We start from the raw sequence: 27,421 nt of genomic DNA on the forward strand, positions 1-27,421 counted from the left end.
TTTTGTGGTCATGTCCAACCCGGCTGTTGAAATCACCCAGGAGAATGACCTTGTCATCCCTGGGGATGGAGGCAAGGGCGTTGTCGAGATCTGAGTAGAGCCTTTCCTTGACTCCATCATCAGAATCCAGAGTTGGGGCATATGCGCTGATGACTGTGGCATGTTGGTTTTGGCTGAGGTGCAGGCGGAAGGTCATCAACCTTCCTCTGCCTGCTCCTTCGTTGAGGACTTCTTGGATCGTTCTTTGTCTGGAACCCCCCAACCTTACTGCCATAGGTGACCCTACCAGGAGCATGAGTTCCAGATGGTATCGCTCTCACGGTCATTGGAACACGCAAGCTTCTCCACCACAACAAGGTGATGATCCTCCAGAAAAGAGCTGCTCATGTATTCACCAAGTATATGGTAGTAGTCTGTGCATTCATGAGGAATCAGAAGGTACAAATCTATCCAAGTCTACAAGAGTATAAGAACCAGTTCTGACTGATTTATGGTTTAAGGATCAGGAAGGAATTTTTCTCACCATTGCCAAATTGGCTGTGGTCTAGTTGGTTTTTCCACCTTCTTCATAGCAGCATGGAGACATAGTTCAGTTAAATAAGTATAGCATATAGGTATTTAATGTGAGGAATTATATTAGTGTTAGTTTATTGCAACTTGCGGCCTTTGAGTTCTGTACATGTTGGACTTGTGATACTGTGACAATATGGCTCTACAGACAGAGCAGTATATATTGTAGGACAGTCCTCTATAGAGTTGGTTGGGAACATTGAAATTAAATGATTTTTTTTTCCAGACATTCATCAAGTATCCAAGAAATAAATGCTGTAAGATAAAGCTGATTTGAAATTACTTGAAGTGGAGCAATACTGTATAAAAGTTATTGGACAACAGTCTTATTTTCATCAAGTGCATAACCTTAATTATATTTGCGTCAATACACTTAGATAAATCAGTGAAATTTCTGAGCAGTGTGACATAAATTAATGAATGAACATCAGCTGAATCATCATTAGAGCGTCAAAAGGAACTAAAGATACATGTGAAATACATATGTTTCATTGTAAATTTGTATTATAGCATATGCTTACAATATCTGTATCCCTCCCCAAAAAATCCACAAGGTTACTTTTTTTTTATAACTTTGCCTTTTAGTGGTGTATAATTTATCTATAAAAATGTCCTTTGGGTTGAAATTTGACGTGTAGGATCTCTGCCTGGGAGCAAATTGAGTGCTTTTTTTTACCAGTTAGAAAGAGGTGGGGAGGGGGAAACAAAAAAACCCAAAAACTAAGCATCCACCAATTGGTTTGTTATATATGAGAGAAAAATAAAAAGGAATTTAACAATATTTAGATGCTTTTTAAAAAATACATTTAACAAAAATCTAGTCAATACCATGATCTAATTGCTTTAAGGATTGAAGGCCAGATTGTGCAATTAAAGCAAAATCCAGAGAAGGGAGTAATGTGACACAGAGCCGTATTGTCTCAGGAAAACCTTCTGAAGGCATTGAGTGACATTCTGGCCCCACTGAAGTCAATGATAAAATAGACTTCAGTAAGATCAGGAATCCTTCAACCATTGTAAATTAGGGCTGCACAATACTCTTGGCATACCTGGGAAGTACAGCTGCACTCCTTTCTATGTCCAGCCATCTCTGCTAGCCAGGGTGAAGTTTGCCAGACCATGGATGTGCTCTCCATGCCTCTTCGGGAGTGCCTAGCATTTGGGGGACAATAGTCCTGTGAAGCCTCTGGGCTCAAAAGAATGCAAACGCTGAAACTGTGGTTAGTGACAGAAAGGGTGCAAAATGAGAAGGCTCCTCATGCCCATAGTTGTACACCCAAACCTGAGCTGGCCACAGTCTGGCCTTTAGAAAATAGAAACTTGAAATCACCTAAATAGTGACTTTCCAGCCACAATTAAGCCACATGGTAGCTTTTAAGATCTATTCTGCAGGTTCCAATTGTGACATCATAGATGAGTTTGAGGTGAATATTTTATTTAAAGTAGGAATTGAATCTCTTCTTTTGTGTGAGAAATACAGTTTATCCTCCCCTAAACTAACAGCATTTACTTTATAAGGACAGAATGAAGTTTCTGATAATTTACAAGTAAGGCTGAAATGAAGAAGGGAATAGAAGCCCAAGGATCTATCTTAATTGGACCAGTATCTTTAGTTGCTATCTATAGAGATGATGAGTGTGGACCAAAAAGCCATTACTTGTTTGTGGTCATGGGACAATGAAACTTAGTAGTCTACTACAAAATAAAGTCAGAAATATTGAGGTCTAAAATATAGCTATTGTACCTGTGCGATTTTTTTTGTAGAAACAAAATTGCCTGGGACTTCTTAGCACATAGATACTGTGTAACAGCCAAATGGATCCAGTTGATAATAGGGGCTCTTAAGGAGCGATTATAGACTGACAGCCCTGTCATCCATAAGCCAAGAAGAATGAATTTGATATGCCACACAGGCTGTTGCTTTTTGATTCCACTTCTCTTGTGGCAGTGTCTCCATACGGATTTACAAAATGAACTACTGGAACTTCAGAGACCTTTAAGAAATAGATCTCATTTCTAGATCTCAGACAAGCTAAGTAGCAATCTTATTTCTTTTAAGGAAATTAAGTAGTACACTTAACATAATCCTCTACCTTTTCAGTGTTACAGCACTGAGCCACACAACTCCTATGTTGTGCTGTCTAAAATGCATGCAATTCTTCAAAAATTTTAGAGTTTGTCTTTAGTTCACAAAGACAGAAAACTGACCGTGAGTAAGTGAGCACGTACGCTCAACTCCAGTAGGGCCAACCTATCCTGCTGTTTTTCAGCACAGTTGTCTGCCTCATTTTCAGTTCCCAACTTGTTCCAATAAACACTCAACTGAGTACTTTCTTCTCTTGCTTATTGGCTTTGTGTGCAGTTGACTTTTTGGGACACCTCCCACTGTTGCAGTGATATCAACAATGGGAGCACAAGTATAGAGCTTTCCTCACATTTTAATGACCATGTTGTCTGTCTCTTTTGAGAGCAGATCTAGATATGCTGTGGTTAACTCACCAGCAGCCAATCTCAGAATAGTTTTCCTGCTTACTGTTGCTACCATTGGTAGTGTTTTGGGAAATCTCCCTCCATTTCATGTAGTGTAGACATAGCCAGCTCTACAGTCTTCTTTCACCACAGTGTGGAGCTTTCACTTTGAATTTCCTGGCTTCAAGCTACACTCTTAAAGTTGTTTTTCCTTTTAAACGCATTTCAAAATAATGTAATTAAACTTATTTGCTCTCTTTCCACACTGTATACAAACTGCCTTACAATATATTTTCCTGTTTCAGCACCTTAATCAATATTCTAATTGTATATATTACTTTTTAAATTAGAATTATGCACCTTGTTACATATTTTCTGCATTTAAGGCTATATATAGATCCAGAAAGAGAAGACTGCAATAAACCATATATTTTCTGGGAATCTGTTTAGTAAGTATTGGCTCTAAAGCAATGAAAGCTTCAACTAAAAATATTTATTTATTGTATAAGAAATGGTGTGCTATAGCAAGATTCAATTTTTAAACTGAGCAGGAGAAAATTGCAATTAAAATTCAGAAGATATATTCCTCATGGTATTGTAAAATTATTTTATCTTTATTTGGGAAGGTAAATGGTAACACCATTAAATAATTGATTTGTTTTAGTTTATAAACATTTATATTCCATATTTTATTTACAGTTTAATATTAAGCTGAAACTGGTCATTTGTTTTTCTAACAGGATGTTTGAAAGCAGAGCTGAAATGATTGATGAAATTATTAGATTAATTGAAAAAGGAATAAAAGGTTATATATTTTCCAGGTGTGTGCGCCTAAACCAAGTTACTATGTAATCCTATCTCTGTAACCTGTGCCCTTTTTTGCCTTGCCCCTTCCTAGTTTATGTAACATCTTCACTTATCTGACAAGTTCGTCATTAAGACCCTAATCCTGCCAACATGTATCACGTGACTAATTTTACTCACATGCGTAGATCCACTTTCAGTAGAATTACTCCCATTAATAGGTTAAGATATGCATAAGTGCTGCAGGATCAGGGCCTGTGTGTGTGTTTCAGGGCTGGACTTGTCTTTTCTGTGAAGTGCATTGTAGCACATTTGTGGGCACTATGAAATAGTAATTAATATCTATTACAAAAAAGCATGAAAGAATTAAAAACAAATAAGGTTATAGAGCCTGGCATTACTTTACAGCATCAGTGAAGGATCCAGGATGCTTGTCCCTAGCCTCTATTTGCTAGAAGCTGGAAATGGGTGACAGGGGATGGATCACTTTATGATTAACTGGTCTGTTCATTCCCTCTGAAGCACCTGGCATTGGCCACTGGCAGAAGACAGGATACTAGGCTAGATGGACCATTGGTCTGATCCAGTATGACCATCCTTATGTTCTTGTAGAGTTGGCTGTCTGTCAGCAATTGCTACAAAGAATGTGATTGGCCTTTTTGCTAAATTATTTTTTCTTGTATATTAGCTTGTCTGTTTCTTCCAGGAAACCCCAGTCTGAGATCTGAGCTGCATGCTGCTTGTTTCCCACTTCGTTGCATTTGGTACTACCCCCAAACTAGGTGCTAGACTTTTGGCTCCCACTAAAGCTGCTCCTATCAGTAGTCCCCTCTCTTCAAACCCCAGTCTGACCCTACCTCACTGTCAACCAGAAGCAGCTTCTGCAGCTAGAGTGTCAGTGACATAAAAGGTGGGCAATGTAGTGACTGTGGAATGGTCCTGTCAGTTGCATGTCCCTCTTCCTCATTTCTCTTGGAGAAGAATCCTCAAGATGTGCCCAATCTCTATACCAGGCAGATGGAGCTGTTCCAACTCAAAGGCTCTGAAGTGGAGTCACAGACCCTGAGTAAAGCACATGAAGTCAGAGATTAGGGTGAAACAAATGTCTCCACTTTCCTCCCAACTAAGCCCCAATACTGTAGTGTCACTTCTCAAATCTATTTTTGAGTTGTGGAGGGCAAGAGGGAGATGACCAAGGCATTTTCTGTCCTTCCTCAAGCCTTCAGTGCTGTAGGGAATTTAAAGAAGATAATTGTCTGTCCTTTCCTACACAGGGTTTTCTTTTATTACTAGTAGAGTGGAGCTGGTAGCACCACCTATAGTTAAGGTTGCCTCCTACTTACAAACTTTTCCAAATTTTAACCATTTGGGCTAAAATTTTCTAGGCTTGTGGCTGAATTTTATTTATTTTTAATTTAAGCAAAAATGGTTTGCACACTTCTAAGAATGAAGTTAGGGAAGAATACATGTTTGCTAATGTTAAAAACTCCTTACAACCATTTTATTGAAAAGTGCTAGCACTTCCATGCTTTGAAGCAAGAACTTGAAATTTTGCAGAGGGGTTGCTCTGGTGTCAGAGATGTGCCTTTTGCTATCCCCATCAACCAAAATTTGACCAAATTAAAGCCTCTGAAAATTGCCATTTGCGTACATTCAATAGAGGTTCTTAGAGGCTGGCAGCAAAATTCTCTGAACATTCCCTCTGTATTGAGCATGCTCCAGCTCTGGGTCTGTTCATGACTTTATCTGTAACTGCTTCTGGCTACAAGTGGCCATTGTGGTGCTAGGCATCAGAACTGAGAGCAGGAAAACTCTCCTCTGCTCTTAAAGAGGTGTCTACTTGTGCCAGGGCAATATGAAAGAAGAAGAGGAAGAAACACTGCTATTTGAATGTAGAGGGGTCACGAGCAGCGTGGGGACAAGATCAGGCTAGGGCACAGGCATGAGAAAGTGTAATATGGGAGAGATTGGGAGTGAGGACAGGGACAGAGAGGGACCCTGACAGGGACAAGTTAGGGTGGGTGGGACAGGAGCAGTGGAGTGGGGGGCAGGAGCACAGAAGCAGGGAAGACAGGAACTGAAGGAGACCAGCTGGGGGAGATATGCCAGCAGACCGGGTTAAATATTAATAAAAGCTCCCTTCCAGAACCTGGAATAGTGTGTAGGATTCCTGACTTCCTAACATTCTTCTGTTGTCTGTAAATAGCCATGAAACCCACAGGCTAAATGTCTCTCTTCCCCTCTAATGTTGTCTGTTACTACCACCGGTTATTCCATCAACTCAAGTGGTAGATTTCTGTGCTGAACATCAAAAGGTTCCAACTCTGCTCATGACAAGGTGGTCACAGTTTGGTTCCATATGATGGAATTTGTTTTTATCAGTTTGATTTTCTAAAAAAAATCTAGGGAATTTTTTTTTTAAATGTATGTTATAGAATGTTAAGAGTTCAAAGTCCAGTGTTCAAAAATTAGGAAACACCAGTATTAAGTTTAGCCAGGCTGTCTTAATTTGACCCCCCTCATGAGTATGCAGAATAAGATCTTTAATTACATGATCACATACTGTGTTTTCCCACAGGATGGAATGAATCAGAGTTGGAGGTGAATGAGGTTGTTGGCAGTAGGGCACCTGCCTCATTTGTTGGAGAACTGAGAAAATGTGAAATGAATGAGCCAAGGGACTGCAGGAAGAGAGGATGCTCCCATGCTTAAGGCAGTTGAATGTCACCCTTAAGAACTAGATTATATTCTGCCTATCTGTCACTTAAATCAGACTTCTCACCTTTAATCACTGTATATTGCTTATTGTCTGGGTGCCCAACTTGAGACAGCTGGGGACAGATCTGAAGATGTGCTGAGCACAACTGCAACTAGAGTCAGTGAAAATTGTGCTTTGAACATATACAATGCTAAGTACTCTGAAAATAAGGCCCTAGGTATCCCAGATTGGGCATTCAAAATTAGTGGATACTTTTGACAGTTTTGGTTTTACTCATCCTGCACTTAGTTTTCCCCCTCTGTAAAAAGAGGATAATAATACCACTTCACTTCATTGGAGTGTTGTGAAGTCAAATTCATTAATGGTTGTGAAGCACTTAGATGCTGTGGCGTTGAGCACTGCATGAGGAGAAATAATTCTGTATTCAGGACAGGGTTTTGGATAATCTGCTTTGAATAAGGCATGGAGATGTTGAATGAGGAGGATAAAAAGAAATATTGAATAGCTATCAATGCAGTGGTATCCTCCCATCTTGAGCACATGAGGAAGGGATGCTACAAACACCTTGATTCACTGCACAAACCTGATTTGTTCCCTCAACACCATCCATCTTGTCCACTGGATGAGAGAGCTCCTGTGGAAAAAAATTGTATTTGATCATGTAATTAAAGATTATATAAATGCATGTGGGCAAGGAGGCCAAATTAAGATTCCATGGGCAATCTTTATACTAACATTTCCTAATCTGAGGGCTTGACTTTGTCACAATAATGTTCTTTTTGTTAGATATTTGTTATTTAGTTGTGGTATCACCCAAAATATGCTAGGCACTTTCCAAACAGAGTATTTTGCCTAGTGTCCCACAATCCTCCAAAGATTACAAGAATGGGAAGTACAAGAGGAAGACTAGAATATTGGAGCAAAGTTTTGTACAGATTTTAGTGTGTTGGCTCATTTGAGAGTTGCAGAATGAAAATCTGAAACAGTTGTTAGTTCAGACTGAGACTGGATCTTTGACTATAACATTCCACAGATGTTGGGATAAGAAGATTTTAAGTTTATGCTGAAACCCACCATGATTGTATTGAAAACAAACTCTCAAAGTAACTCGAATTACGAGTTATTTAAAATATAAAAATTATTGGTAATCAAGATAGTTTTCTTTTACCATTTTTTATTGTACAATTAGACAAACTTACATGCACATGTCTCCAACTGGCTTCTATTACATAAGATTGTTTTTCATTTTCCATATTTGAACACCATTTTAACCCTGATTTTCAAATATTCTAATTACATAACTAAGCAAAGCAAAAAACCAGAACCCACCAGCAACCTGACTTTTTTTTTTTGCCGGGGGCAGAGGGAGGGAGGAAGAGGGGGACGAATGTTCATATGTATCATGATTGCATTTTTAGCTCTGATCCCACAGTGACCTCCATGAGGACTGACCCTATACACTTATGAGGAGCTTGATTAAATTCAGTGGGGCTCCATTTGAGCATACCTTTGCACCTGTGTAGAGCACCATTAAATTCAAATTGGTCTCCAAGCAGATGACGGCCTCATTGAAGGATCAGGGTCTTAATTTGTAAGATGTTTGTATCTGTTTTCCTCAGTATTGATTATGTATTTATAGAGAAGACTAAAACACGGCTAGAACAAATGACTAAGAAGGAGACAGTCAGCCTAAAGTAATTGTTCTGTCTCCTTCTTGTACTTGATGTCTGTTTATGTATGTAGATGTAAATTAAAAAATGTTTTCAGGCATGTAAATTCATAAATTACTGCTGTTCGGATCAGGGAAGGCATTTGCACCTTGGCTTTATGCTGTCCTTCACCCCAGTGCTTCTCAACACTTATAGCAACTCTACTTTGCATAATTAGATTCACTAATCACTGAAGATGAAAGTAATTCAGGTTCAACAGATCAAATGGGCCAAATACAAGGATTTGGACAATCCAATTTTTAGATAAAGCTGAATTACAAAATTTCAGCTCAGAATAATTGAAAAGTCATCTATTAACTATTAGAATGAATGGGATATTTTTCTGTATATTTTAGTAGTTAAATTAATGCTAATTAAAAGATTGCAGGTGAGACTCCTTTAAAGAGTTATGTGCCATTTTTGTGTAAATGTGCTAACTAATATCATTACTGTAAAAGAATCCAACTTGGCTTCACTGAGTGTGTGAAATTACAGGAGTATCTGATGTAATTCCTTCCTACTGCCATTATCCTTTTGACTCCCTGGAGTCAGGATAGAGAAATGTGAGGAAGATACAATTAAAAATAATTCTGATTTGGTCTCTATTGTCAATGTAATTTTTTTTATTAGTACTATCTTTCAAAACTTAATATACATAAAATGTAATTGTTAAGAGCTTTCTGTTCTATGGTTACTATGATATTATCACATTCTCCATACACCAGAAACGGTGCTTGTGTGTTGTCGCAGAAAACCTGAAACCATGAAGGACTGGTGTACATATTATATTTTATGACAATAGCATTGTGCAAATATGAAATGTGGCGATAATTTTAAATTCAAAAAGCTTGTTTTGTCATGCTGGTGCATATTTTACATGGAACATTTTTCTTCTGAAATGGAAGGAAATGAGTTAGGGGTTTGTTGATTGATTCATGGCAAAACTCATTTTCCTTGCCAAAACACTTTTTTAAATGGCTACAATATTTACTTTGTAAAAAAGCTGAATTCAGAAGACCAGGAATCTAGCTTCCCATTTTTCTATTTTAAGAGACAGTTTCAAATAAAATAATCTATCTTCTGGAGTGTTAACAATACAAATAGCCCAGGTGTACAAGTGTCCTAAAGTGAGATTACATGCACCATAGATATGATTCTTTTAACTCTGGAGGAGTATAGCTATCACACCACATAGAGCTATCACACCACATCTACTATAACAGTCTGCAGGCTCATTCATCAATAAATATTTGCCTTTTTTAAAATCCCCTCTCATATTCAAGGTATGTGTGATGCATTCGCACCACTCACCGCCAGACTGGTACCTCCTGCTGGTTGTCTGGGGATTAGCTTCAAGCCAACACCCACGTCCCCAGTCTACACCCCATCACTCTTCCTCCGAGTTTGTCCGTGGCCCTTCCCACACCTGTTAGGACCTGCAGTGTCTTCTTTATGATTCAGCTCTTTGGCCAAGCCATAATCCACATTCCCCCCTTTCCCGGGGGGGTTTAGCTCCTCAAAAGTCTAACCACTTTCCATACTGGTTACTGCAGTATCTCATTCACCAATTCCACAGTGGCAGCTGCAGCAATTTATCTTGCCACTTCCCAGTGGCAAATAGGTGAGGGACCCAGGTCTGCCTGCTACTCCAGGTCACAGCCCAGAGATGTGTGAATCACAGGCTTCTGCTGAGCCCCTTGTTCCTTTTCCTGCTTCTATCACCCTAGGCTACTTCCCCCCGAGTCCTAGCACCTTCTTCAACCGCTCTCAGGGCCTGCCACTATCCACTTTCAACAGCCTCCTAGGAGCTCCTCTGGCTCCCCCAGTACCTGCCAGCCATAGCTCTGCCTTAGATGCTACAGGTTTCTCAATCTGTAGGAGGCACAGCCTTCCCTCCTCAGGCTCCAGACCATGTGTGCGTTGCTCTGCAGCTCCCTTTATATGGGCCTGCTGACCTTTGATTGGCTGTTCCTACCAGCCTCTCTCCTATTGGCTGCCTTCCATGCAGCCTCACTGGGGCAGTTTTTAACCCCTTAAGTGCCAGTGTGGAGTAGATGCCCCATCTCAGTATGTCAGATTACTTCATAATAATACATGAAAATCTGCCAGTGAGTATTGATATACAGCATGAGTATGTAGCAGAGAACCTTACACCAAAAATATAAGTGTAAATAGTTTATACTTTAAAAATATTAAAATTTCAGTATAAGTAACATTTGTTTCTACAGGCTGTAAGAGAAAGAAATAATGTTTTTGAATAGAACAGTTATAACAATTCCAAATTATACCATCTCTTCAGCATTTTTAGGACTATTTTAGTGATATCTACTACCATGTGATGGAAATACATAGCACTGTACAGCATTTTCTCCACAAGACTATTATAATATGTCCTCCTGTTTGAACAAACTTCAACGCTTACTGTTTCCAAATAGCGAGTGATGGAGGAAGTTGTTATGTAACGTTTCCTTTGTAAAGCTGCCACTAGGCTTGTTTGTTTGTTTGTTTGTTTTATTTGTTTGTTTATTTTAAAACCTTAATTCTGTTGGGATCTTGTCTAGTATGGTCTAGGCTTGCAGCACTCATATATACTATCCTCTAAAGGAAAAATGTACAATAACTGCAGATCACCCACATTAAATATCTCACTAAACATGTTGGGTATACTATAGTGTAGAGAGTTTTGTTGATTTATGTTTTGCTTTTTTGTCTCCATGCAGTTACCAATTACAATAATGTGGTAGAAACAAATTCAGATTCAGATGATGAAGACAAATTGCATATTGTGGAAGAAGAAAGTGTAACAGATGCAGCAGATTGTGATGCTAGTGTGCCAGAAGATGACTTGCCAACAGACCATACAGTATTACCAGAAAACACTGAAAAAGAGGGAAGTACAAACAGTTGTTGGGAAGATGAAGGTATGTTTCCTTTGAGTGATAATGCTTTAATTAGAAAAATTATACTTAGAAACAGTCACTCAATAGATTTTTTTTGAATATACTTCATAACTAAGGTGTATTTGTACAGTATGGACTAACTACAAAAGAAATATAGGAATGGTGATGCTGAGAAAATCACTGGAATTCACAAAATCTGAGTTTGGTACTTAGGCTCCCTATGAATGGGGAGTCTTAGAATAGGATTCACAAAAAACAGTATGCTAGGTGGCTCTTTGCCTAAACTAGCCAGTGGGAGATCCTAAGCCCTGCCTCTTTCTCATAGATAGATGACTAAGTCCAGGCTGCAGGGAGATGCCTCCCTCTGCTTGGGATTCTCAGCTGCAAAACCTCTCTTGGTGTTAGGTATCTGTTTTAGCAAGAAGCTGGAGTGGAAGATCAGGGGAAAGGAGGAGCTTCCTAAAACCTTTTAGGTCACTGACTAGGGTATTCACCTGGCTTGTAGGAGATGCTCAATTCAAGTCCCCTCTTCACCTGAGTTGGAGAAGGGATTTTCACAGCGAACTGTCACCTGTCAGGTGAGTGTGCTAGCAACAATGCTATAGGATATTCTGTTGTGGGGCTCCCTGTGTTTCTCCTGTTGGATATATAATTTTTAAAAAAATGTCATTGGAGCAGAGGGGCTCTAGGACCCTCCTATCTGCCAAGTAATTGCTCTAACTGTCAGGCTAAATAGTCATTTTTATGCTTGCGCTCTCTCTTTCTAATCTGATGTTGAAAGTATTCCATGCTTACTGGATTGGGCACTGCAGACGAGTTAGGAGGAAGAATACCCATTCCTTCTGTTTCTCCTTTTCATGAATCACTCAGGGGTGAAGTCATTCAGATGCCTGGCATGGGATTGCAGAGCATACTCTCAGAGGCAGAAACATAGATGCCCGGGGAATTTCTACTGCAAATATTTAAGGCACGAAGCAAGTGTACGCACCTACAGGGTTTGGGGTCCATTGGGTTAGGACTTTGGGAATGTCAGTGGGGCTGATTATGGGATTTCGGTGCCTAAATGGCAGTTAGGCACCTAAGCCCTTTTGTGAATCTATCCCTACAGATGTAGTTAGTTATCACTCAAAATTCAGGTGGAAAGCAATGTTACTTCAATGATTGCTTGAAAACCAAATGGATAAAGGCGTACTGGAGATAGGATGGAGACCTCACAAGTTAGTTCATTTACATTGTCAGAACCTGGAAGTCTGTTGAGGCAGTATACTCAATGATGGGTGAGGAAGGGAGTGTCTCCCATTGGTATCTCCTGAGTCCTTTTGCAGGCAGGTGTGTCCTTGCCCCGCTTGCCAGTCAGAGTCTATCCAGCTGCATCTTGGGCAGCAGTCAACTAACAAGCAGCACTAGCCAAAATAGCACTCAGAGATAAAGAACTATTGCTAGGCAACTACTGGTGCTATTGTTTACCTTACAAAAGACAGAGTCAGAAAAAATAAATGCCAAATGAGGAAAAAGAAAACAAAAAGTTTAGAAAAGCAATGTAGGATGTTAGGAGTGTGGAGGCAATAAGGAATGAGAAAAGACAGACTCAACTACTGGGGATGGAGAAACATCAGGGAGGAAGAGTTAAATAATTGTGGTGGTCCTAATATTGCTCAACCCACATAATTTTCCCCCAGAAAATTATCTGAAACACCATTGTAGAACTGAGCAACCACACTGTTTATTTTGGGAATCCAACAGATAGTTATATAATAAAGTGGTTTTTAATCTCTGCTAATTAATTGAAATAATTGTGGAACATAAGAGGAGACCTACGTTCTTAGAATCCCCCCTTGCTATCTTTTGCCTAAGCCCCCCGGTACTCTCTTAGAAATTACATTCTGATGCTTACCACCACCTTTCCTAAAACCTTGGTGGAAAACCTACTATCCTGTGCCTTTCTGTCTGTTTTCAACAATTGTTGACAGGCTTCATAAGGAATTACATTCAGCCAGCAGGAGGTCATTAGGATTTTCTCCATTGGAAATGCAAAGGACCCCACATAGTTTTCATCTTGTGATAGTAAGAGAGTGAACACTTCTTCCACCTATTTTTAGTTGCTTTTTAGATGACTAGTTGTAGCACTGGATGTCTTACTCCTGCTGCTGAATTTGTATTTTCACAGCATTGGGAGAAGAGCTAACATGCATAAAACATTATAGATTTGGAAGCTATAAAATTGAGGTATCCTAGAAATAAATTGAATTTCTATGGGACACGTTACTAAATTGCATAATATCACACTACATGCTTACATTGGAGCCACACTGGGATACATATGGGGAATTCCTTCATTCCATATTGACACCATACAACGCCTCAGAATTCCATACATGCTGTGCTTTCTCAGCGCTCTAACAGTGTAATTTCACCTACTTTTACTGTTCTTATTGAAAATATACCATGCAACCTTTCAAATCTGTCTGATAAAATTGAGCAGCTGAACCAAATTGCACTATAAACCTGATATGTGTGCAAGCATGAGTAGGAGAGACAGGTGGTTTAGTTTTTAAGCTTTAGCTGTAAATAGCTCCATATATATAAATGTGTATAAAACCATGACTTTGGATTGGGCTCAAGTATTAAACTTACTATATTGTGATTTTTGTCCCTATTATAAATACATTAAATATGCAGCAAGTGATTTTGTTTACTTCAGTAATTTTTACTAACATAGACTTTCATAGCTGTTTGGGCAGCTAGTAGATTTAAACAATTCATATATTGTGTGTTTTCTAAAACAAAGTTTTTAACATTCAATATTGAAAAATATACATACTCTAAAATATTCTTCTTATAGTGAAGAGAAGTCAGTTTTCTTGGTTTGTTAACTTGATTTATGTCGAAGTATGTGATTTGAGTAACCTCAGAGTTACAAACACCTTGGGAATGGTGGTTGTTCGTAACTCTGAAATGTTCGTAATTCTGAACAAAGTGTTATGGGTTGCTCTTTAAAAAGTTTACATTGACTTAATACAGCTTTGAAACATTACTATATAGAAAAAATATGCTGCTTTCACTTCATTTTTTTAGTAGTTTAGATTTAACACAGTACTATACTGTATTTGCTTTTTAAAAAAAAATTTCTGCTGCTGTCTGATTGCGTACTTCCGGTTCCAAATGAGTTGTGTGCTAACTGATCATTTTGTAACTCTTGTGTTCATAACTCTGAAGTTCTACTGTATTTCACAATAGCAAACTCAGAAAAAAAGGAGGATAGGGTAGTTTTACAAAACTGAGTTGTAAAGTTTGTAAGGTTGTATTTATATTTTTGATATTTGTAGGAAGAAAGTTAAGTCACAAGTATTTTAGTGCTCTTGGTTGTACAGCATAGATCTAAGGAAAGGGCACTTGTTATGTGTTGTTTGCCTTGAAGGGGAAAGGCAATAGGGTGGGTAACTGTGAAGCATTGAGAACATCCTTGAAACACTTTTGTGTGTGTTTTTAGAATACCTGTGCTACAGCATGTGTAGCAAGTTGTCTTTTCATCACAAATTTCAGTACAGGCTAATCCTGTATATCTGGACTCAGTATACTTTTTGGTTTTGATCTCATTGATCAGTTCAGAAAAACATAAAAGTAGGTGCAACATACTTAAACTACATTTCATTATCAGATCAGTTTCCTTCCGTTTCCCGCAATTCTAACTGAACTTCTAAAAGACCTTCAGAACAGGTGTCTCAAATATAAGGTGTATTTTTTTAAGAGGTTTAACTGAAACATGCATACAAGTCTAAATGAGTGAACCACATGTATCCCATACAAGTTGATGGCAATGTTCCAGCATCGGTATGTGTTGTGATTCTATAAGGTCTTCTTTTTTCCCCTTTTAGTTTACACTAAAACCTACATTATATTAAAACAAATATAGTATTATAAATTAAAACTTCTTCAAGTGATTGCTCATGTCCATTCCACTATAGGTGAGTGCACACCACCATGCATGGTTCCCGGAACTTTTTTCACCATAGCAGATCTCATAGGGCCAGCTCTAGTGCCACCTGGAGTCCCACGCGTATGCCGCGATATATGAGGCACTGCCAGCCCTACGCCCCCTGAGTTCCTTCTTTCCACCAGTGACGGTTGCTGGAACTAGCCTTACTCTCTGCAAGTACTATTCCCCTTGTTTGAACTCTTTGTTATTCGAAGTACTTTAGTTAGTTTTAAGTAGTTGTTAAGTAGTGTTAAGTGTAGTTAGATAAGAAGTCCCTGAGGGACTTAGAGCGGGCCGGGCCATGCCCCGGTCACCTGGATTTAAGCCGTGTGCCTCCTGCAGGAAGGCTTTCCTGCTCAGCGACACCCACGATCGGTGCCTTAAGTGCCTGGGGGAAGAGCACAGGAAAGATAAATGTAAGATCTGCAGGGCTTTTAAACCGCAGACTCAGAAGGACCGAGAGATCCGGTTAAAAACCCTGCTCATGGAGGCAGCACTCCGCCCGGTGTCTGAGCCATCCCGCTCCACCTCGGCACCAAGTGTTACCTCGGTGCAGAGTGCACCGCTGGCACCAGCCTCAACTCAGCACCGAGCAACATCCCCGGTGCCGAAGAAGAAGAGACAGCACGCGGAGCGCGGACGCTCCCCTGCACCATCAGTATGGGCAGGGTCGAGTGTGGAGATGCACTGGCCATGGCCTGTCGAGTCTTCTCTAGTGCCTGCATCTCCAAGCAGGGAGCCTCCCCCAACTACTGAAAGTGGGAGAGAGCCCCTGCCAATGCCTTCAACACCGGAGGCTTTTCAGGCAGCAAGAGCCTTGTTGGCCTTGCCTACGCCACTTCGCCCCCCCCCCCCTCTCTGCTGAGGGAGAAGGGGCCGGTGTCCCGGGGCAAGCCTGCGTTGGCTCCCCCCGAAGGGCGGTGGAGATCCCCGGTACGGGGAGGAAGATCTCCTTCCAGACGGCCACAGGGGGTAGAGCAAAGACGCTCCCACAGCAGTCACTCCAGGTCGGCGTCATCGAGCCGGCCTGCTTTGACTCAGGATGCAGAGTCTCCCTCTCAGCGTTAGGAGGCGTCAGGAAGCACCAGAGGCAGCACAGGCCAAGAGGCGGCACCAGTCGAGGTCCACCAGGCGGCGCTCAGACATCTCCTGATCCAGATCCCTGGCTTCGAGGAGTTCGGCCGCACCAAGGCGGCACAGAACCCGGTCACCGTCGGAGGACTCGGCACCAAGGGGTTTGCCTGCACTGAGGCGGTGCGGAACCCGGGCACCATATGAAAACCCTGCACTGCGCAGTCCCTGACGCAGAACCCGGTCAACGGAGTCAGGCTCGGCACCGCGGAGTTTGGAGCGGCACCGGTCTCAATCACCCAGGGGCAAGCGGCACTGCAAGTCCTCAATACTGAGACGGTACTCCGGTACTGAGAGCTCTTCAGAGTGCACCTCTGTCCATCGGCATTGCTCGCGGCAACAGAGGAGGTCCTCATCGTCCTCCATGTCGGAGGCGTCAAGAGGACGGTCCCCGGCATGGCACCCGGGACCAAGGACAGTCACGGCACCACCGGACTAGTGACTCGGGGTCCCACGGGGGGGGGACAGTTGTCGGGACAGTCGGCACCCCCACAAGGGGTCACAGCAGGTGGCGCAGTCAGCCCCGATTTGGCCTCAGGGACAGTGGCCGCAACAATAGCCTTATTGGTCCCCATGGGGCATCCAGATGGGACCAGGACCCCAATCCACCCTGTCAGCGGGGGTGCAGTCCGTGCCTCCAGCACAGGAGAAGGCCCATAGACACTGCTCCTCAGACGAGGAGTCGGACCACATGGAGGAACCCTCTACGGGTGCAACCGTTCGTCAGGAGGGGGAGCACCCCCAGGACGCGCCTCAGCAGTCCTCTTCCTCCTCCCCGAATGAGGCAGTCTCCCGGGACCACATGGTGCCACTGGAGGATTTCAGGGCGCACCAGGAGCTACTCAAGAGGGTGGCCTCTAACTTGGGGCTGCAGGTTAAGGAGATAGTGGAGGCTGATGATACCCTCTTCAATGTGCTGGAGGCAGCTTCCCCAGCGAGAGTGGCCCTACCAGTCCATGATAGGGTCCTCAAAATTGTAAAGGCCCTGTGGCAAACCCCTTCCTCGGTTGCCCCTACGTCGAAGGTGGCTGAGAAAAAGTATTATGTCCCGGCCAAAGGGTTCGAGTATCTGTTCACTCACCCGGCCCCGGGAATCCTGTAGTGGATGCAGCCAACCAGCGGAACAGGCAAGGTCAGCCTGGTTCCACTCCCAAGAACAAAGACAACAAAAATTTGGATTTGTTTGGGAGAAAAATTTATTCCACGGCAGCCCTGCGTTCAGGATTGCCAACCATCAGGCCTTCCTGGGGAGATATAATTTTAAATTGTGGGACTCCCTCAGGTGGTTTGCTGAGGCCCTGCCCCAGGACCTGGCTGCAGACTTCACCACCATCCTAGATGAAGGAATCACGGAGGCTAAGGCAGCGCTCCAAATGTCCAGTGATGCTGCTGACTCAGCGGCTAGGGCCATAGCCTCCGCCATTTCCATGAGGAGGTGCTCGTGGCTGCAATCCTCAGGCCTGTCCCAGGAGGTGCAGCAATCAGTCCAAGACCTCCCCTTCAATGAGTCAGCCCTCTTCTCCGATCAGACCGATGCAAAGCTGCATAGTCTGAAGGACTCCAGGGCCATGCTTCACTCTCTGGGCCTGTACACACCCCAGGCTTCCAGGCGGCAGTCATGGCTGCAGGTGCAGCAGCAACCAAGACCTCCGCCTAGGCCCTTTCAACCCTACAGGAATAGGGACAGAAATAGGCGGTTTAGGAGACAGAATCAGCCCCCCAGCTCATCTTCAGTCCCCCAGCAGGGGCCCCCCAGGGGGTCAGGCAATCATAGGAGGCAGTTTTGATGGTGTTCCTGAGGGTGGCACCCCTACTGCTCTCCTGGATCCGCCCCGCCCCTTCCTGAACAGATTAAGGCCCTTCTATCCCAAATGGGCAAAGATTACGTTGGACCGTTGGGTCCTTGGGATAGTCTCTGAGGGCTGCACCATACAGTTTACCTCAACCACTCCCAACAACCCCTTCCCCCTCCGTCCCTCTTCAGGGACCCCTCTCACAAGCAACTCCCCTTGCAGGAGGTGGACACCCTCCTCAACATAAGAGCGGTGGTTATGGTTCCTCAAGGCAGAAGGGGGAAGAGGTTCTATTCAAGGTACTTCCTCATTCCCAAGGCAAAGGGGGGTTTGAAACCCATATTAGACCTGCATCATCTAAACAAATATATCAACGACTCAGGTTTCGCATGGTTTCCCTATCCTCCATAATCTCTTCCCTGGATCCAGGAGGCTGGTATGCCGCCCTCGACCTCAAAGACGCATACTTTCATGTGTCCATCCTCTCCAGCCACAGGCGCTTCCTCCACTTCATGGTGGCTGGCTCCCACTACCAGTTTACAGCCCTGCCCTTTGGCCTATCTTCGGCTCCTAGGGTGTTCACCAAATGCATGGCGATAGTGGTGGCCCACCTAAGGTGAAAGGGTGTGCAAATCTTCCCTTACCTGGACGATTGGCTGATCCGGGGCAGGTCCAGGTCCCAAATGCAGGAGAGTGTGACCCTCACTTGCTCCACATGCAGCAGGCTGGGACTACTCATAAACGAGCAGAAGTCCACACTGACCCCACTGCAACACATCAACGTGAAGGAGCTGAGGTCTATTCGCCTAGTGTGCAGGGTGTTCCTCTGATGCCTGGCAGAGTGGTGCAGGTGCTGACGGACAACACCGCAGCTATGTTTTATATAAACTGGCAGGGAGGAGCGCACTCCTCAGCTCTCTACGAGGAAGCTATCCATCTGTGGGACTTTGCCATGAGGCACGACTTCCCCTTGACTGCCTCTCACCTCCCGGGAGTGAGGAACGACGAGGTGGATTGCCTCAGCAGTCATTTCTACCCCGCCACGACTGGTTGCTGCACCAGGAGGTGGTTACTACGATTTTTCAAAAGTGGGGTGTTCCCCAACTGGACCTATTCGCATCGGCCTGGAACGCTAAGTGCACGAGGTTCTGCTCGCTCCGGGGTCACGAGGCTGGGTCAATTTCCGACGCGTTCCTCATTGACTGGACGGGGACCCTCATGTACGCATTCCCGCCCATTCCGCTTCTGCCCAAGGTCCTGCTGAAAATAAAGAGGGCCAGGACAGATGTCATACTCATCGCTCCGGCCTGGCCAAGACAGCACTGGTTCAGCATGCTGCTGGACTTTTCGATCGTCCCGCCCATGGAGCTCCCGAGGCCGCACAGCCTTCTTTCCCAGAACCATGGTCGCCTGTTGCACCCAGACCTGGACTCCCTGCACCTCATGCCCTGGAGGCTCTGTGGCTGATGGAGGGAAACAGAGCCTGCTCGGTGCAGGTCCAACAAGTCCTCCTGGGCAGCAGGAAACCTTCTACACAGGTCGTGTATCGGGCTAAGTGGAAACAGTTTATCTCTTGGGTGCAGTCCCGGGGCATTCCACCCAGCCTCTCGCCTCTGCAGGCGATTCTGGAGTACCTGCTCCAGCTAAAGCTCCAGGGTCTGGCTCTGGCCTCGTTGAAGGTTCACTTGGCAGCCATTTCGGCCTTCCATCAGCCGCTAGAGGGGAGATCCCTGTTCTCCCATCCCATGTCGGTCAGGTTCCTCAAGGGGGTGGAGAGGCTGTATCCGCAGGTCCGTGACCCGGTGCCTCCCTGGGATCTCAACCTGTTCCTCTTGAGACTCACGGGGCTCCTCTTTGAACCCATGGCTTCATGCCCTCTGCTCATGCTTTCATGGAAGGTAACCTTCCTGGTGGCCATTACCTCAGCTAGGAGGGTCTCCGAAATTAGGGCCTTGACCTCGGAGCCCCCTTATACGGTGTTCTATAAGGATAAGGTGTAGTTGAGGCCGCACCCAGCCTTCCTGCCCAAGATGGTTTCCCAATTCCATTGTAACCAAGATATTTTTCCCAAACCACATGGTTCGGCGGAGGAGAGGAGATGGCATTTGCTGGACGTGAGATGAGCATGACCTTCTACATGAAGCATACAAAGCCGTTCCGGAAATTGACGCAGCTCTTTGTTGCAGTGGCGGACCGGATGAAAGGCTCACCTGTCTCCACCCAGCGCATCTCCTCGTGGATTACATCATGCATCAAGTTCTGCTATGAGCAGGTGAGGGTGCCGCTTCCGGGAACCATCACAGCACACTCAACTAGAGCTCAAGCCTTGTCTGCAGCCTTCCTGGAGAGAGTGCCCTTGTAAGATATCTGCAAAGTCGCCACCTGGTCATCAGTGCATACCTTCACGTCCCACTACGCCATCATCCAGCAGGTGAGAGAGGACGCGGGATTCGGCAGAGCGGTGCTGAGGGCAGCTCACCGGTAACTCCTACCCACCTCCAAGGTATTGCTTGTTAGTCACCTATAGTGGAATGGACATGAGCAATCACTCGAAGCAGAAAACAAGGTTACTTACTAGTAACTGATATTCTTTGAGATTTGTTGCTCATGTCCATTCCACAACCCACCCCCTGTCCCCGTTGCCAGAGTTGGCAGAAAGAAGGGACTGAGGGGGCGTAGGGCTGGCAGTGCATCATAAAGCGCAGCATGCGCACGGGACTCCAGGGGGCACCAGAGCCGGCCCTACGGGGTCTGCTAAGGGGAAGACGTTTCGTGAACCGTGCACGGTGTTGTACACTCACCGATAGTGGAATGGACATGAGCAACACATCTCGAAGAACATCAGTTACTGGTAAGTAACCTTGTTTTTCCTATGAAAAAATATAATATTATTAAATTAATGCACAATATATATCCAAGTACAATTTATAGGAAGTTCAGAAAATGCACATTTTGCTCCTCTTACAGATTTTTCAGGCGTTTAAAACTTGACTAAAAAATTCCATTCCTTCTGAATTTCTGTATAAGCATCTTAGAATGAGAGCAAGATACTTTTTATCTTTCTTTACATTTAAAAAAATAGTTCAGACATTTGAGGAATCCAAATGCATTTAAAAATTAGTTCAAATGCATTTTTGTGTTTTGTATAATTCAAAATAAATTAGGTATAAAATGGCATTTGACAAATAATTACTGCATAACAAGGTATAATAGCTTTTGGAATTAAGAGAATAATTCTGAAAATCAGCAAAATGTTCAAGTTCTTAAAAGCACATAAGATGAAATTCATCCTGCTCAAGAGTGCCCACACAAGACCCCATGCACCATTTAAACTTCACATTAAGAGTTATAAGTAGGGCTTAAATGCAGGCCATCTGTTATGTGGTGAATTTCACCCATAACGTGCACACTCAATAACTGGATGTCATTCAGATATTGTGGCTACAATGCTTATTAAGCTATTTTTTATTTCTGTATTCTGTTCAGTTTAGATTCTCATACTACAGCCATTACACTTGCATGTTAGTGCCTTCCTAGTGAAAAATAAGCATGTTAATTAACGTCAGTCAAATGACATCTTCTCACCATTCTCCCTCTATCCTACCCTCCTCACACCAAAAGGGAAAAGTTGGTTTGATTTATGTCTTTTTAAAGTAGAAGTAGAACTAATATGCTGTAGATAGCTATCCAGGAAACCAAAGCTGAAGTGAGAGTCTTGCTTTTCAGTGGGGAGATTATGAATTTTGTGATTATTCTTAGTTTCTGTGAGAGTGTGTTCTATAATCTTGGGCCAGTCCTCAAAAAAGCCTTCTTTCCTGCACTTATAAGCTTCACTCCTGAGGTATGCAAAGCCATCATTTCTGAGGAGCAGAGCTCTTGAGGATGGGTCAAGTTCCTGGAGGATAAGATCTCTTGTGTAACCAAGCCATGTCAATTATATCCTTAAAAATGACAGCTGAGACTTTAAACTTCAAGTGATGTTTTCTAGAGAGGCTTGGAAGTTAAAGAAGCACAGGGGTTGTGTTTTCTCAGTAACCTGGGTTACTGAGGAAGTGTGCTGTAGCATTCTGCATCGGTTGCAGCTTTTTTTCAGGCCTGATGCTTTCAAGCCCCATGTAAACTACATGATGTAAGCAAGCTCAGAGATAATGAAAATGTGGTATGACTCAAGGCAGGTTATTCCCCAAAAGTACAGGTCATAGCCAGTCAGAGAGGGTGGATCAGCTTGACTGTTGACCGCACTTGCAAGTCCAGAATCAGAAAGGTGTCTATAAAGATTACTACACTACAGACTACCTTGATGATGTGTGGAATACATCCTGCACCACTAGAGACAGCACTGTGGCAAAAAGTGCTTTGAAGTGTTTCTCTCTGTCTATAAGCAAAACCTCCTTGCTAGAGTTTAGCTTCAGCCAAGTCTACCTCATACATGTGCTGATCTTTGTTACATAACTGTCTTTGACTGTAGTGATAGTGTAGGTTGTGAACAATAGATAGAGTTGTGTCGTTTGCATATTATTGGCATTTGAGCCCATAAAATCTCTCCATTTCTTCAAGCAGCTGTATGTAAATTTTGAAGAGATAGGAAAGAGAAGGGAACTGCATAGTACTCCACAGATGAGGGCTCTGGCAGCAGAGGCACAGATGCCCATCACTCCCACTGGATGTAGCCCTTGAACAACATTTAACACCGTTTTAGATCTTCTGTCTGGGTCTCTGCTACTTCTCTTAGGCTGGATAGTAGTAATCTATGGTCAGCCATATTGAATGCTGCAGAGAGATCCAAGAGTATAAATATCCTTTTATCTATAGATAGCAAGAGATTTTTCATCAACACCTCTAGTGATGATTCTGTTCCATGTCCTGTCCTGTCACTTGACTGGGAACAGTGCAGAGCAGGTAGAATAGTGCCAAGGATCTGACTGATCTGCTAGTGTCTTCATCTAGGATGAGCTGAGCACAACATGCCCAAAAAAGCCTTCAGTCAAAGAGTCGCAAGCAGCATTTAAAGAGCTTTTAGCACCAAGTCCGGACTACTAATGGATAGCAGAACTCTGACTCCTATTTGACAAGAGAATGTCCCGCTTTCTTCTCCCTACAACAGGATATCTTCTTTCTCCTTTCTGCTCCCCAGCGGCTATGTTTGCAGCATAGTCCTTGGCTCCTGAATGCAAGGTAAACTGTTCACCCATGTTGCCATCCCTTGCTGAACATATATGACCACAGAGTCATTAAAGTGATTGTATATTTGTTTACAAAAGTGTGTTGCAAGGCTAATAATATAATTAAGAAAATATAGAATACATTTTCTGTTTATTAAATATCTGCTATGTAAACGTTAACACTGTGGGCTATATGCAGAGACCGAGATAAATGTGTGTATCTTCAGGACACAGAATACCTTTCTACATGAAGAAAAAAGAAAGATGAAAGCTCAGTAGGTGGTTATGAAATTATTGCTGTTTGTTTATTGTCTTACGATAGCATCCAAAGGCCCAATCAGAATCAGAGCCCTATTTGCTACGTGCTCCACAAGTAGGTGATCCCTACTATGAAGAGTTTACAAGCTAGTAGATTTGGGAATTTGTTTTAACCTTCTGTGAAATTAAATCCTGTTGCTACTGAAATCTTCAATTACTCAGGATCACCTTTGCTAATATTAGTTTTGCCTGTTATGAAGCCAGAGGGGCTTGCTGTAAATATGACTATTTACATTGTTATAAATAGTCAGTCAACTACATTAATATTCCCACCTCTCCGCCAGATCCCATTGTTGTAATGAAAAGCCCTTTATATAGGGGAAAGCTCGGTTTTGTTTAGTGTGGGCTATTTTAAATAAACTAAGTATTTGGTTTTATTGGATTTACAGCATGTAAAGGTTTTGGACTTGAAGCATATATGACAGTTACCATTGGTGGATTGGGTCAGACCAGCAAAACAGGACTTTATCAATGACTAAGACTTTTCAAGATGATGGTCAAAATTAGAGCTAGATTAAAGCACTCCAATGTTCCTTTAATTTTATATCTTGTTTGTGAAAATATCTGGAAGTGCAGGCATACTTTCTAAGCTATTAGTTTTGTAGACTACTGTCAGTCTTCATTGCTATTGTCTCCACTATTAGGGTAGGTAGAATTAGCAGTCCTTTTCCTTTTGGAAAGACCTATTTAGAATGGACCTTAAAGTTGTCCTTCAAGTCCTCAGTTTATGTGTAAAGCAAAAATTGGATTCTGTATTGATTTAAAAAATAGAATTGTGCTTGTTTTTTTAATAATCACTGCAAATTATGGTTTCTAGCAATTGTTGTGTGATTATGACACTTTAGTTCATTTCTGTAAGAGAATCGGAACACAGGAATTGTCATTCCAAATCAGATCAGTAGTTCATCTAGTCTAGTATCCTGTATTTGAAAGGGGGGCAGTATTAGATGTTTTTCTTTTCTATTCTATATAGCTTTTATACCATGCTTATCACTGTAGTGTCTGAGTGCCTTCCAATAGTGCATCTGTCATGTCTTGTTTGTTCTCTCATTTTCTCCCCGGAGGGAGAAGCATGTGCAGTGTAGTGTCTTGTTTTGGTAGTGTCTTTTTTTAATTTATTAACATAAATATTTCAATGTGTATATTTAGAAAAGGCAAAGTCAAAGAAATGTGCCTTGCCCTTGGAGGAGAATGTGGTGAGGGCTTTGATGGTTTTTATTTTCTGGGGGAGTTCATTCTAGAGTCTCAGAGCATCACAGAGAAAATTCTGTCTCTTTGCATGGACAAGCTTTACTCCGACTGTTGAGAATCCCATTGTGCCAGAGCAGCAAAGCGGAACATGCTAGAATTCCCATAATGGACAATCATGGAATAATCTATTTAACCCCCACCAGCTGGTGTGTGCTCTGAAACACAAGGGTTTATATCACTTGTATTTTTTTGTTCTAGTTAATGTAACTGTGGATTTTCTCATCCATATAATGTAAATGATCTGCTGTCTTTTCTGAATACCTCTAAGTTCTTGGACTTTTGATATATGTGGCAGTGAGTTCCACAGGATAACTATGCATTATGCAAAAAGCACGTGACTGGAATTAAAAGGTAGATTCCACTCTTCTCTTTTTAGAGAACTACTGATTGTAGATACTCTATAAATTCTTTTAAAATTTTTGGATTAGTTCTGAATTAGAACAGCATAATCTTGAATGAAACTTCAGCTGAAAAATATTTGAGCAGCTACTTGGCTGTTTTTTCCTTTTGGCATTATTTCAATTTCATTGTGATCTTTGGGTTGGATAATTCTATAGATTGTGATGGGCTTAGATAGACTCTGACGTCAAATCCACGCTCCGCACTTCATACCAAAACTTGTACTAAATAGGAATTCCATAGCTGAGCATGTATTGATTGCAATGGCAAGTACAAGGTTACCATGCTTTTATTGACATTCCACGTACGACACAGCTCATTCCTGAAGTGCCACTGTCTACCACAGAACACAAGGGAACTGGACAACTGGATGCCTCAAGAGACAGATAATGGGATATCAGGGTTTTCATGTTAACTGCCAGCTATTGGCTCAAATCAATAGTGGCTAAAAGTTGTTACTAACTGAAAGATGTTTAGTAGCCTATATAAAGTGAGTTGGTAACCTTAGACAAGTTCATACTGAACATATTGCCATATTTTAAAACCATCATTACCTTTGGGACTAATTGGCTTTTTTGTTAATAATCACAGAGTTGAGGCATGTTGGTGGAAGTGTGTGGGGAAAGCCTCAGGTGTCTGAGCTGTGCTAGATTTGTAATTAATTAAACAATTTTGAACTCTTGTATAGGGCTGCTATTCTAGCTTCTTCACCAGCAAAAACTTCACTTAACACTCCACCCCCCCCCCCTTTTGGAGCCACTGTTTCTAGAGAGAAAACCGTAGAAAGAAACAGTAAATGATGGCCACTGTCAAAATATATTTGGTGAAAATATGGGGTTTGTAGTGAAAGTGACCTTCCAATATAGAGGGTCACCATTCTGAAAGGGTGCGGAGAACACCATGACCCATAGCACAGTTTCACAATATCTAATGCCAAGCCTAGACTCAGTCTTAAAATTGATTTAAAATTAGCACATAAAGAAATTATATCAGATCATGGTTTTTGAAGTCAGTCATGTTTTGTAAAGAAGATATGTGAATCCTTCAATCCGTAATCTGCCAGATGACATAATCTTTTAAGAGCATCCATCCAACTGGCCAGAGATACTCAACAGTGTCAGTAATAGTACTTTTTAATAAGTGTGGTGTGGTGATTACAATACACAGGAAAGCAATTAGTAAAACACTTAAAAACAGTTTTACACAACTAAAATATATGATTCAATTCAGTGCCAATATTTCATTGTTTTTCAATTTAATAGTCAAACCTAGCAAAAACTCACATAATGATTTTTATTTGACTAAGTTTAATGGGCTCTGAAGAATGTCTGCAGGTAATTGTACAATATGACATGATAGCATGTTGCAAATAATTTTGGAGTAATTACTGATGATCTGCTGGTTCTGCTAGTTAGAAATAGCAGAGCAAATGTATTAATCTTACAATTAATTAACCTCCAAAAGCAATAATCTAGTAAATCAGATACTAAGAACAAACTACTTGCCTTTCATTCTAAGCAGCACACTTTGTACTTGCCAGAAAGATACTTACATATCCAAATATGGTATTTTTGTAGTGCAACAGCAATCCTTACCCTATTTTTTTCTTGTCTTCAAATAATTACTTTGGTTTGTATGTTTGCCTTCTATTAAAATTACAGTTTCTTTTTCTTGTAAAATCTTTGTGACTTGAGAGATTCTGTACAGCTGAAATCATGAGGAATCCATATTTTTTCAAGTGTATGAGATGTAAATATATTTTTCCCAAACAGTAGAAAAATATGGAAATTTTTGTTTAAGAAATTAAAGGAACTTTTGTAATGTGCAAAGAAAGATGCAGTATTTTAAAACATTAATTATTCCTTTTTTGCAATATTTCAGCTGGAAAAGAAACAAAAGAAATCCTGGGGCCTGAAGCTCAGTCTGATGAAGCTGGATGTACAGGTATTTGATTAAATTCTGCAGTCTGTGTCCCTTATCCATAGAATGTTCTTGGGACTTGGATAATTTTAGTATCCCTGTGAAATCTTTTAGGATTCCCCCTCACCTTTCTTTTTAAATTGCATTGTTGTCCTTATTGACATTCCACGTATGACACAGCTTATTCCTGAAGTGCCACTGCCTACCACAGAACACAAGGGAACTGGACAACTGGATTCCACAAGAGACAGATAATGGGATATGAAGGTTTTCACGTTAACTGCCAGCTACTGACTCAAA

The 27,421-nt window shown here is 42.1% G+C and overlaps 1 protein-coding gene across 2 annotated transcripts in view; it reads left to right on the plus strand.

The window, feature by feature from the left end:
- Positions 1–27,421, plus strand: part of ZEB1 (zinc finger E-box binding homeobox 1) — a 199,483-nt gene that overhangs the window by 132,404 nt on the left and 39,658 nt on the right. For both annotated transcript variants that reach the window (XM_067542592.1, XM_067542593.1), the window contains exons 2-3: positions 10,992–11,192; positions 27,083–27,145. In XM_067542592.1, the coding sequence (XP_067398693.1) occupies positions 10,992–11,192; positions 27,083–27,145 (264 nt within the window). The remainder of the gene's footprint in view (positions 1–10,991; positions 11,193–27,082; positions 27,146–27,421) is intronic.

The sequence above is a fragment of the Emydura macquarii genome, unplaced genomic scaffold (genome assembly GCF_026122565.2).
Source record: "Emydura macquarii macquarii isolate MOO-44397 ecotype Brisbane River unplaced genomic scaffold, CSIRO-AGI_Emac_v2 contig_719, whole genome shotgun sequence".
Lineage (NCBI taxonomy): Eukaryota > Metazoa > Chordata > Testudines > Chelidae > Emydura > Emydura macquarii.